The sequence below is a fragment of the Pristis pectinata genome, chromosome 26, assembly GCF_009764475.1.
Source record: "Pristis pectinata isolate sPriPec2 chromosome 26, sPriPec2.1.pri, whole genome shotgun sequence".
NCBI classification, from domain to species: Eukaryota; Metazoa; Chordata; class Chondrichthyes; order Rhinopristiformes; family Pristidae; genus Pristis; species Pristis pectinata.
The window spans coordinates 8,991,443-9,005,450 of NC_067430.1; the positions used below are offsets into that span (position 1 = coordinate 8,991,443).

Consider the following 14,008-nt stretch of genomic DNA (forward strand, 5'->3'; position numbering starts at 1 on the left):
ATACCCTCGTATGGCAATGCAAAGATTTGAACTCAACCTGGTAATCTGCATGGATTTGCAGCTCATAGTAAATAAATACATTTCTTCTAAAGTCAGTTTTTTTAAACAACAATTAATTAGAGAGAAGGTATAAACTTAGGCCATTTATTTTGTCAAAAAAGTACTGAGGAGGCTCACTATGAAACAGTTAATGGAAATAATTGCAGCATTTAAACTGTGCTAACAAGATAAATGGCAAATTGGTAGCTGTATGTTGAAGATTTTAATCAATAATTTTTAGTGGTAGGAATGACATCTCTTACCAAGTATTAACATGTACCTGATGCAGTTTTGGTAACATGGTGGCTAAGTACACAGACACATTGCACTGCAATGAAAGATGCCACAGGCTTTTTCAGATCGCCTGTTTAACCATCGAGGCTATCCAGACAGTCTAAGGGAAGCTCTAAGATTCCAGCACCATGGGTATTAATTAATACTCTTTTCATCCACTTCCTGAAGCTTCTGACATTGGTGGAAGGTAAATCGCAGCAGATTTCATGCTAACCTTTGCTTAGGAAATAGTTCACATTACTTCAGAAAAAAAGGGTGAATGCAGCTTTCATTCGTAAGAGTTGATCCCAACACAAAAATGCACAGAAAAGTGAACCATGTCAATACAACACATGATTAAGTGGATAAAGTAACCCTTACCTCTTCACTGATCTCTAACAAATCCTCATCAGGTTTGTTCCACTCTTTTGGATTCTTCTGCATCTTTGGTGCAGTAATAGGTATCTGGACTGTAATACAGGTTGAGGCCCATTACTTGCTTGGTTCAGCTTCAACAGCTTAAATCACTGGAATTAATTATTCTACTATTCTCTTGTATCAGGTTTTAAAGCATAATCTACATTAATTTGTACTTAAATAAAAGGATTATTCAAAATCCCTGGATGTCTGAGGTTTTAAACTGTGTTCTAATTGTGTTTGAGAAAAACCTAATTTTTAATTACTATACACTAGGATGTTAAACAAAACGATCACAAGACTAAAAGGCCAGTGTGAGTGTGTAAACATTGTACTTCTAAATTTCAATGGGTCAGACAGTAACTTTCCTTCAGTGTCACTTTATATTGAATTGACTGGATTGTATTTATATTTTAAGATGCATGCATTTAGAAAAAAAGAAATCTGACTATTTGGTGAATAAAACATACTGGTAAGCTATTAAACACCCAGGAAAAAAAAACATCTTCGTACTTCCAAATTGTATACCTTTCAAGTGGACAGTAATGAAAGATTCTATATTGAAAATTGTAAAAATATGTTTGCCAAGTTCCTTGAAAAATAATGGGCTGATGGGTAGCCAATGTTTCTGTAGGTAACAACTGGCTAGCTACAATGCATACATCAGCACATTCCAGGTTTCCATATCTGCACACAGAAGGTTCTGAAGATCAGATGCAGGGAATCTGATCTCTTGCTCCATCCCTGGATATACCATGGGGTCCAGGGGTATTCAGTTACCTAATGAACTGACGGCTCCTCAGCTTTACTCCAGCCATAGATGGTACATCCATTCACTTGAATAGGGTAGCTGAAATTCAGTAAAAGGAAAGTAGGACTGATAACTTGGAAGGGTGGATTGCCACGAGGAAAGGTTGGACGGACTAGGCTTGTATCTCTGTTCAAAAGAACACTTAAGATAGATGAGGCAACATTTTTTCTCTCAAAGGTTAAGAGCCTTTGGAACTCTATCAAACAGCAGTGTCTGTAAATATTTTTAAGGCACAGTTAGATAAGAGTTTTGATAATGCAAAGGGGGTAAAAGATCATTACAGTTAGACAGAAATGTGAAGTTGAGATTACAATTATATCCACCATGGTATTATGGTAGAGCAGGAACGAGAGGCACAGGGGGTTACTTCTATTGTTAATTTGTACGTCTGTCTGCAAGTGAAGGTAATGATTTTTTTTCAAAACTTTAATATTTTTAATCTGTTAAAAGTTTGTTTAAGTTTTTAAAACTTATTTAAGGGTTCTCAACCCCTGATCATCAAATATTTGCAGTGAAATGGTTTCTGATACAATCTGGTCCACTATGTCTAGTGTGGGTCATCAGCAGCAATAATAAAAACAGAAAATGCTAGATAAATTCAGTAGGTCAGGCAGCAGCTAAGGAAATAATTTAAGTTTTAGATCTGAGACCCTTCATTAGAACTAGAAATAGAGAAACAAGTTAGTCTAGGTAGAAGAGAAATAGATTACCACAAAGGGAATTTCTCTGACATAGTGAAATAAGTCAAGCTCTTATGTCTGTGTAATACGCTGTAAAATCTGTATAATTTTGTATAGTCTAACCTCCCGGGACATTCCCAGCAAAAGTATTTGAATCTATTTAAGGCTGAGTTCGAGTTCTGATTTGCAAGGGGGTGAAAGATCACCAAAATTAGACACAGGTGTGAAATTAAGATTACAATCACATCAACTGTGACCTTCTTGAGTGGTGCAGCAGGCTTGAGGGGTCTGAATTTCATCAGCAGCTAGTTGTATACCAATATACATTTCTTATTTTTAAATAAAGCACCTAATTAGTGCATATGACAAATGGCTAATATAAAATTTGTGACCCTACCTAAATGATAGCAAATATTAATTTACATAAATGAAACTATTAACTCAAGTCCACTAAGGGTAACTTGACAATCTCTGAACAGAATGATAGGATGTGTCCACATGCCAGTTTCCTGATCCCAGTCATACTATGAGAAGTAAATTATAAGTAGAGCCTGTCCATTAAGAGGAAAATCATAATTCAAAGTTTTGCACAATTTTTATAGGGCATCTGAAGAATGCATGTCAAAATGTACAAAAAATATGAAACAAAAGCAAAGGAAATTGAAGCAATTAGCATCAAAAAAATTATTGGCGACAACAATTCCAGGCAATGCTGTAATATGTCTATATTTAGATACAGAAAGTGGCTACCATATCACCAGTGATGGGTAAGTATACAACTCGATTATGCAAGACATTTACAGGTAACAGACAAAAATGTAAAAGCTAATTGCTGAAACCATTAACAAAGTGAAGTAACACTGCCTCTGCACTTAGCTTCCAATATGATAGGCAACATATTCTTCAACACTTCCATAATTTATGTATTTAGAGCACAACACCAGTCTTTTGTTTGCCACAATTATGAACAGATCCCCCAGTCCTAGCAAGTAAATTAAATCGTGTTGGACCAGAGGGTGTTTTTGAACACAAACGCAAGGCCAAAATTTTTTTTAAAAATGAATATTGTTGTATTAGACTCAAAAAAAACCAAGAACAATGGTAACCAGAGTGAAGGAGTTAGAATTTTGCACATCCTTAATGCCCTGATTGAGAGGCTTGTGGCCATGATTTGCTACATTCTTTCCTAATCACAATCAAAATGATTGAGACTTTTCCAACAGTTTGAACACAAGCAATAAAAGTTGGACGGATACTTAACTGCTAATCTCTTACAAAGAATACCATTTGATTACCACAAAAAAAAAAGAAAATGCTGGAGGAACTCAGTGGGTCAGGCAACATCTGTGGAGGGAAATGGACAGTCGATGATTCGGGTCGAGACCCTTCATCTGGACTGGTCCAGATGACAGGTCCAACCTGAAAAGTCAACTGTCTCAGTCCAGATGAAAGGTCTCAACCCAATACGTCGACTGTTCATTTTGCTCCACAGATGCTGCCTGACCCACTGAGTCTTTAGAGTGTTTGTTTTTTTGGGCTCCAGATTCCAGCATCTGCAGTGTCTTGTGTCTCCAACGTTTGATTAGACTAGAATTTAGAATACTAGCAGCATCCCTCAAGAAAAAAAAGCATGTTATGCTTCAGTTTCTAGATTAAGTTAAATGTTACGATGGGGAACATGACTAGCAAGCTAGGGATTATTAGATTATTTGGCATAAAACCGCTCCTTGGGCTTGATCATCATACTATATGCTAATTCCAGTCCTCTGAATTTGAGCCACCTTATTACAGGCAGTTGCCAGATTATGACAGGGTTCTGTTCCCAATAACTGTTCGTAAGTCAGAAGTGAACAAAAAGTGTATGGGACAAGATCACAAACAGCTGTGACAGGAGAGCAAGCAGGTGAGGGAACAGTGGCCACCAGTTAGCCTCTCTGACTCAGTGTGTAAGCCAATGAGTCCGCTCAACTGCTCTGCTCAGCTCGATCCAGACCCCAACTGTTACAGCTCGGGGGGTGGAGGGTGGGGATAGAAAGCATGCAGTAATGCCCCACTCCCACCCACCAGAAGGTGCTTACAGCCCTGCAGGAACCAGAAAATCCAAATGCCATCCATCCCACCGGTCTCCCAAACGTTTGTTCATACGTATGGGGTCTCTCTGTCGGGCATTTGTAACCTGGGGAGGACCTGTACATGAATGCATTTCAAAAAGGACACCACTTCTGGAAGAAGTACTTTTACTTATAACAAAAAATTTCAACAAAGAGATTAGGAATCTAAATTCATGACCAATTTTAAGCTTCATTCATTACAATAATTCTAAGAGCATCCAAAAAAGCTAAAAACCTGAAATGAAAATAAAAAACAACTGCAGATGCTGGAAGTCTGAAATAAAAACAGAAAATGCTAAAAACACTCAGCACGTCAGGCAGCATCTGTGCAAAAAGAAACTTAAGATCTGAGCGTTTCCAACATTTTCTGTTTTAATAGCAAAGTACCTTAACTCTCCTAAGTATATTAACCCGACATTCCTCAGAACTTAGAGGTGATCTCATAAGTGTACAAAACTCTAAAGGCTTCACAGTATAGATACAGGGATGTTTCCCTGTCCAGGATATCTAGAAATAGGGTATGTGTCTCAAAATAAGGGGTCAACCAATCAGCAGAGTTTTGAAGACATTTTTTTTCCACCCAACAGGTGGTCAACTGCTGTAATTTTCTACAGAAGAGGCCGCAGAAGATCCAGTGCTGAATATATTTAAAACAGAGAATGACCGATTTTTGGATATTAAGAGAATCTAGGTATATGGGGTCAGTACAAGAAAGTGGCACTGAAGATAACAATCAGCTATAATCTTATCAAATAGCAGAGCATGCTCAAAGGGCTGAAGGGTCTACTCCTGCTTCTATTACATTCTTTCTGCTTACATAATAGAATCAGAGGTACAAGAATTGGGAACTCAGACTATATTTTTGGCAAGATCAAAAGTGAAGCACAATTACTCCCTGCAGGAACTTCCTCCATTTTAAGCAGTTTGAAGCTGAAATCTATGGAGGAAGATTGACATTAAATATTAATAGAAGACGGTATAATTCATCCAAGCACATTCATACTGGATAGCTGCAGCATTTAACAACCACATCAAATGCTGAAGCTGTTAAGTATGTGACAAAATATGTCACCCTTCAGTATAGTGCTCCTTCACTGATTCAGTATTCCATCTCGAGTTTAGTTGGCTAAAAAAAAAGAATAGCATTAGACAAGAGGAAAAAGCAATTTTCCTGGGCTGGTAAATTCTGGAGATCCAGAATAGACAAGTCTAAGATTTCTGCTAGTGTTGTCAAACATGGACATCATAAGCTTCCTGAGATATTCAGGATGTCAAATCTGTCAGTTCACTCCACCAATGGACTTCCACCTTGCTATATCCCCAGCATTTGTGTCAGGCAATTGTCTGGACTGTAAGACCATCGATATAAAGCAAAGGGGAAGGCAAATTTGTTTCCTTTTCATTACTTTGATTTAATTTAATATACTAAATTATTTTTAAACATTTTCAGCTAACTAATTTTAACTTTTCCAATAATTTAGTTATTTTTTGGTTTTTTGTTTAAATGCTTCAGAATTATTAAAAATCCTCCACAGTTTTTACACCTGGCAAAGTGCTTTACATGTAATACCTCTGAAATGTAATCATTGTTATAAAAAATATGGTAGCTAATTTATACAGAGCTAGCTTTAACCATATGCAATTAGATAGCATGAAGATAATTTGTCTTTCAGTGATGTTGGTTAAATAAATATTGATCAAGTCATGGGAATAACCACATTAAGTTCTTTAAAATAGTGTCATGAGATCATTCCTGGCTACCTGTAAAACAAATGAAACTTTGGTTTAATAATGTCATTCAGCAGTTCACCCTTTTTGTGTTCAAGTCACTGGACTGAAGCTTGAACCTACAACCCTGATGAGACCGAAATGCTACCAACTATGTCAGCTGACGTGACACAGTAATTCAGCAATGATACCATTTCTAAATTCCTAAGCATTAGTAAACTAACCATCAAAAAATTGAGGGAAGGAGGCTGAAGTAACTGGGCACCATAACAACATTACAAGTCAGAGTTGTTACTATAGTGCATTGACATGAATACTGCACTCAGAACAAAACATTCAAATCAACACCATTGCTACTTTAGTGATGCTACTTTAAAAGGCCATCAAGTTACTTTTAGAATTAAAAGTTCTCAACATTCACAAAAAGCAGTTAAATCAAACAGTTTTGAAGCGTGTTTTGCCTTTGATTCATACTCTAGGAATTTGAATGCACAAAATTTTAGGGTAAAGAACATATGAAGATGATACAAAATACTCAATGTTCTCTTCAGATCTGTATGTTATCGCCACTACTTAAATTCTAATAATGTAATATCAAACTACATCATACTTGCAGATACATTCTCAAATCAGACATTTAGCACTGATCCAATACAGCAAATGTACTGACCTACTCTAATTTTACAGGCAGCTCGTGTCAAATAAGAAGCACAATGTCTGATGGCTATTACACAACTTGAAATACTTGTGGAAAAAAAAGCACAATTTTGACAATACAGCAGCCGTGTCTAAAACTAAAGGTTAAAACTTTCACCTCATCATGAGATAAAGCAACTAATCTTTAAAACAATTGCTGAAATTGTCTGCAAGCTCCATTTGGTTATAGAAAATAATGATGAAGCATAAATCAATTCAGAAATTCATCAAGACACATAAAAAGTGCCCCCTTGCTCCCAACAAAACAGCTAAGTGCAGTAGCACAATGAGCAATAGCTTTGGAGATAAAGATATTATTGTCACATAAAAAAACCCTGAAATTTATTGATGGGCTGGCAATAATTCCACTTCACTGTCAGGATTACAGTGACCCTGCTGAGGGAGAAAGAAACATTTATACCAATTACATGCTGCTGTATCTGGAGTGAAAAGAATACAACCAGCAATTTCAGAAAATGATCTAAAAACAACTGAGAGTGCAACTCAGGTGCTTCTTTTCAGGCTTGACTTTGCACAAATTGTATCCATGATACATTTTACTTCTCTAAGTGGATATCTTCTGGTTTTGACAAGTTTCCAAGTAAGTGCAATATAAATCACTATTTCAACTACCCATGCAAAGCACTTGGACCACCATCATCGGTTAACTCACAGGATTGACTTACAACTCCTGTGCAGACCAAACACAAATGTGTTAAATTCAGTAAGTAAACCACGCACATTCCCTCTGCAGCATTGCTATTTGGGACACAGTAACTAGCAAGAAAATCATTAATGAGAAAAGCACACAGTACACCTGGTAAACAAATTAAACAAACTAAAGTAGCACACTTAGTTAAAATACATACAGGCATATCCCACAGGTCCCCCCACCCCCTTTTTTTTTGCCAATTCTATAATTTTTTCTGCAATCTAATTGTTAGTTTCTTCTTACTTAACTGGGCAATCAAATCCAGATTAGGGAATGCCCAGAAACACCTCACTTCCAAAACTGATTAAGAGCATGTCTGCAAAGCACTGTCCGAAATAAAGACACCTTCCACATTTGTTCCTTTTATTTCCAAGTATCCTGCACACAGACAAAATTTCATTCCAATTTTACCCAAAGCCAGGATTTAGATTCTCTTTCATCTTTGCCTGGTTAGGTTTCTTATAATTCACAAAGCACCCATATCCTACACTACATTATGATACCCAACTTCTGTTCATTTTATCATCCCCATAATGAAATTACCTTTCAGTTTCAGTTTATTAAATGCTGGATTTGTATGCTCCTATCTAGTGCAAACTCTAACATGTCTCAGATGTTACTGCAGTAAAACTCCGATAATTCTGCATCTACTTAGAAATTCTGATGCTTTGGATCTGCCTCACCAGACGCTGATTCCTACACTCCCTTGAAACTCACCTGGATTCTGTCTGCCTGCACTCCCTTAAAGCTCACCGGGATCACTAGAAAATGTATTATCCTATTGTGTAACATCTTAAAAAAAGAGTAACTTAGACGTTTTGGAGTACTAGCAGAAATAACTCAGTAGCCCAGAAAATCTTGTTAGTTCAGCACCCAAGTCCTGGAAATTCTGGATTAAAGTGTGTTATTATATTAATCTTCTAAATCAAGGCAAAGAAATACAGGAGATTCCTTTGCATTTATTTATATTATACTTGACATTCAAGATTCCTATATACTGTAAGTCTGTTACCGGTTCTCAAAGTATCTAAATCAGCTACAAGTCCAATTTATGAATTTTGTCGCCAAAATGAGTAGAATGGAACATTAAAACCTTAGTTAAAACTGGCAAGTCATATAAGGAACTGTACTTTTTAAAAAGGCAGAACAAATTAAAATTACACTTTTTTCTCCATAGTTTTAAAAAGCTACAAACCTCAAACTCTTACTGATATTTGCCACAATAATCTATACCTCAGTCAGTACATGAGCCATCTACAGGAAATTATTGGTTCTGATAAAGTAATCATTGCCCTGTTCTTGGGATGAAGAAAGGGATAACACAGAAGACAAACAATGATCTGTGGAGTCCTCAGCCTTTCTGAGACCCAGCGACAAGACTGATATTATTAACTTAGTTTATTTTTCTCCATCCTGAACATGCATAAGAGAAGTTTAAAAAGAAACAGCAACTGTACAGGATACAAACAAATGGCTCCTTTTGAAAGAAATATTGCCCAACTTTCAGCATTACAATAGAAACTACACAATACAATGATTATAACAAGAGCCCCCTTCCAGTGAAATTATAGATAAGCACAATACAAACACTTTTTATTAAAGTTTGTAAGCAATATATAAACAAAAATGTGGGAACCTCGAGTTAGGTCACAAATCAGCCATGATTTAGTTGAATGGAGGAACAGGCTTGTAGTGCTACACAGCATTCACCCGTGGCCATTTTCCTATTATGTAGTCGGGATACTCAAAGAGTGATATTGTTCATTCGATAGTATTCGTTCGTTGGACAAATGTATTACTGATGTCTGCACTGCTGATGAGACAGGTTAACCTCAACAGCGCAAGAAGGTTACCTTCATTCAGTGATTAAAAATGCCAGCATCAAGTGAAAATCATGTAATTGGAAACTACATACGGCAACATGTTCAAGTGCATGAACACACGCATCCAATGAGATGTGCAATTATTTCAAACAGAGTAGGTGGCAAATTGCTGCCTCAGTCCGAGTGACCCAGGTTCAATCCCAACCTCTGGTGCTGTCTACGTGGGGTTTTCCCACAACCGTGTGCATTTCTTCCCACAACCCAAAGACATTGGTTGGTAGCTGATCATTGTAAATTGCCCCTTGTTTGCAGATGAGTGGCAGAAAATGGGAGAGTTGATGGGAATTTGGGGAGAATAAAATGGGACATAGTGTAAACGGGTGCTCGATGGTCAGCATGGACTAGGTAGGCTGAAGGCTAATTTTTCCTGCTGCTTGACTCCATGACTTACTTGATAATCATTTTCTTTTTCTTGACATCAGACTTCTAGCAATAATTAGTCATTCAAAAATATTTTCTTATTTCTCTGGAAGTTGCAGTACAGTACCATAGGACAATATAAGCTTTCAACAAAGGCGGCCATTTAGCATATATCTTTTCAGGCTCTCTATTAATCCCACCGGCTTTTCTATCCTTTAATGCTTTCCATTAAAGGATGCCCCAACTACAAGCTGTGGCAAAGTCTTATATGCTCCATTAACTCCCCACACAAAGAAATTTCTCTCAACTTCCTTTTTCATACGAGTAGAAATATTAAATATATAAACTTTCACCAATGACTTCCAAATATAAAGATATACTGATTTCATATTCACCCTATCAAATTCTTCACAACATTAAACACAAGTCTACACTTCTGTTATAATTCTGGCGATACCTTGCAGCTTTAATAAAACACAATACATTTTGCTCTATTAAAAGCTGTTCAAAAATTACACACAGCCTCAAACTGCAATCAAAGCATGGACCAGTACAAGTTGCTAATTGTTGCAGCACTCTGCACTCTTAGAAAATCCAAAGCACCACTGTCCTACTCCTCTACTTGCGTTTGCCAGGTATTTCATATTCAGATCCCCACTCTTTCTCCACATCTTTCAGCAGATTTCCATCAATTTTTTTCTTGCTCAAGTGCATCAGTTGTCATGCGTTTTTAAACACTGATTAATTATGGATTCCAAAAGTTAGCAGAGTCTTTGCAATTTGATCAAATGTGGTCATGATGTCTAATATTGTCCAGTAATACATTACTTTTGTTCCAAATGAAAATCTTCTCATATGAAGTACTTGTTTAAAACTAGTAATTTTAATTCTTTATTCAGATTTCCACAGACTACCCTTTTTAAAGAAGTGAAGCTTCATGACTGTAACCTATTGAGATCAGCATGCTTCACATACTATTAAATAACTATAAATACTCAAATCATGGCAATTAGTAGAAAGATCCCAAAAAATTCTGTTATGATATTAATTTGATCTAGTTGAGCACTGAAGATGGTTCTTCATCTTGAATTTAGAACAAATTCACAAAGTTAATTCAGAAAATAGCCAAAACTTTCATGAGATTAAAAATCCTGTTTGAAATAAACACATACTTCTTAAAACATCTAGTCATCTTTAGAACATAGAACACTACAGCACCATACAGGCCCTTCGGCCCACAATGTTGTGCTGATATTTTATCCTGCTCTAAGATCTATCTAACCCTTCCCTCCCACATAGCCCCCTATTTTTCTTTCATTCATGTGTCTATCTAAGAGTCTCTTAAATGTCCCTAATGTATCTGCCCCCACAACCTCTGCAAAAAAACCCACAAAGGGCAGGGGTCCCAGAACAGATCCCTGTGGAACACCACTGTGCAGGTCTGTGCTGCAGCGAGCTGGATAAACTCGTTCAAATGCACACCAAGATAGTGCATTAGAGCAACAGCAGTGCATTAGAGCAACAGCAGCTCTCACTGCAGAACTGAGGATTAAAATCCCACCTGAGATAAATTCCACAATACAGCCCGACGTTTTACATTTCTACCACTCAGAGAGCGCTCCACTGTCGGAGAAGCCCTTGTTGTGGAAGGGACATTACACTGAAGCCCAGGCTTCCCTCTCAGGTGAATGTAAAGAAGTTCCACAGTCACTACTGTTAAAAACAGAGGTGTTCTCTTCGGTGATCTAGGGACAATATGCAACTCTTCAATAAGATCACAGAAACATAATCTGATCATTATCATTTGCTGTTTGCAGAAGTTTGTTGTGAACAAAAAGGCTATGGGAGATACTTCATCTAGACTCTGGACGATCTCATGAGGGGTAGTACAGCAACGCTGGGCTGATGAGGGAGAAAGCAAATCATTCTCAACTCCATCAACACACAAGACAATCTTTCAACCCTAAAGGAACTAATACCTTGGTGGCAATTGTTGCTAGTAACTGTATATATTATTTATGTATGAAATTGAGCAGAAATCATTAGTGGGTAATTCAGACACAAGGAATGACATAGCTCAGCCTGATTCTACTCTCTCATATCTTTTTAAAGTAGTACCGTGCAATCATTACCAATTTCCTTCCCTCAAACATAGGCACTTTTGAGTCCAATTTTGAATCCTTAACATCTTGGGCACAATCAGCTAATTAAGGACAGATCGGAGATTGAACCAAGACCTTTTGTGATTTACATGACTCCATTGCTTATTAAATTGATTTTGCATGTTGGATAACCTTAAAAGTTTATGGAAGTAATTTCTTCACTGTCTTGTATTAAGAAATCAGTTTTCATTGGCACTCAGTATATAGCCACCTTTGTATCAGTTTGGTTTTCTGTTGGAATGGGGGGAGAAAAGATCAATATTGGGATAATGAATAGGATAATAATACCCAGATAATTGGTTCACCATTGTAATAACTGTATGGGTGTTTGAAAGTAATGAAAGCAAAACTATTATCTGAAGTCTGCCACAGTACTAACATAGTTTTTAAGCTGAAAAGCCTTCAAAAATATTCTCAGTGGGAAAAATTTTGAAGAAAATAAAAACACTCATATCTAAAAGAGAATGACATTACACTAAAACAATTTTTTTTTACATAAAGATCTGATATTATACAGACAGTCTTATTCAATGAAAACCTACCATACACAATCTCGGGGCTTTTTTTGGAGTTTAATTGTTGTGATTCACTTTCCTCTACCTCTTTCTCCTCAACTTCCACAGATTCCTTGCTTTCCACATCTTCATCTTTGTCATCATTAACAGGCACTTCCTCACTGTCATCTTCCTCTGCTGCAACCTCCAGACTGGTTGAATAACCAACAGAAGAAAGCGTCATCTCCGCCTCTATTTCTGTCCTAAGATTATCTGCAATCTCAACATTGGGAGACAATGGAAAGTCTTGTGAAACACCTTCCAAAGTGCTTTGCGTTATTTCCTGGCCTGCAATGCCATTCAGTTCTTTAGTTGTGACAACAGTACAAGGTACTGTGGTTTCATCAAATGGAGCAACAGTTGTTTCTTCGGGTAGCTCTTCGATGTCCTGTTCTTTTTGTTTATCATCTTCCACCTCTGTGTGCAAATGTACGCTAGGTGCAAGTTTCTTCTCCTCATTGGAAATGGATGTTCCAGATTCTTCAGTAGAATCCATAGTTGGGAAAACAGCATTACTAGAAACATGTTCCACTAAGGCCTCCTCTTCCTCCACCACCTCCTCTTCCACCACTTCCTCCTCCTCCTCCTCCTCCTCCTCCTCCTCCTCTTCTTGCAAAGGGACTGTAACAGAAGGTTCTCCATCAATCTCCTTCTTTTCTTCAACAATTTCTGTTCTAACATCAGTGGTAGAACTTTTCACTGGTGGTTCCTGCTTTGGTTTTTCTTCTGTATGAGCAAAAGAGGGGAGTTTATTTCAGTAAGCATACCAAATGTTTACACAAAGTTTATACCTTAATGTAAACAAATTACTAATTTGATAAAACATAACAATTACATGTCACCCTTTCCAAGAACCTGACAGAAATATAGCTATGCACGGTTAAAACCCAGAAAATAAAAAAAGTTCATCAATTAATAACTCAATTCTTAATGTGGCCTGCACTAAATTTTTTAATTGCGATGTCGACCTAGGTCCACATACTTCTGTTTAAAGGACAAAAGCTTGAAAAGGAATTTAATGGTCATGGAATCTATCAAAATCCTTTTATAAAAGCAACCTGTACAAGTCAATCCTCAGGCTGCAATAAAGATGAAATGTCGCTATAAATGTCTTCTCTTTAAAAATACTCTACAAACTGAGGAATTTGGTAAATGACACTAGCTAAAGCATTGTAAAATAATTATTAAATACATATTGTCATGTAGAAGTGAGAAAGCACTGCAACCTTTACTTTACAGGTTGTAGTCACAGCACAATTTGCTTGTCTTAACGTGAGCTTTTCATTTACATTGTATTGGAAAGTGTTATTCATGTTCCACAATTTCATGTAAGCTATGAGCGACCATCTAAGTGATGTTAAGTGTATTAAAAGTAACTGAAATTTAAATAAAATCAGATAATACTTAAACAACGCATTGCAAAATGTTAAATTGGAAACAGTAAATGATTTTTAAATAGTAGAGTATACATATCTAAAGAACACTTAATAGATCCAGCATTTTTTCCAGATTCAACATGTCTCTACACTCAATAATTTGTATGTATATTGCCCTTCAACATAAGAAATCATCTGTTGATGCT

The 14,008-nt window shown here is 36.8% G+C and overlaps 1 protein-coding gene across 1 annotated transcript in view; it reads right to left on the minus strand.

Annotated features, from left to right (window-relative positions):
- LOC127583306 (eukaryotic translation initiation factor 4 gamma 3-like) overlaps positions 1 to 14,008 on the minus strand; it is a 266,563-nt gene that overhangs the window by 78,613 nt on the left and 173,942 nt on the right. The window contains 2 exon segments of the mRNA XM_052039146.1: positions 694 to 782; positions 12,415 to 13,152. Coding sequence (XP_051895106.1) covers positions 694 to 782; positions 12,415 to 13,152 — 827 coding nt within the window.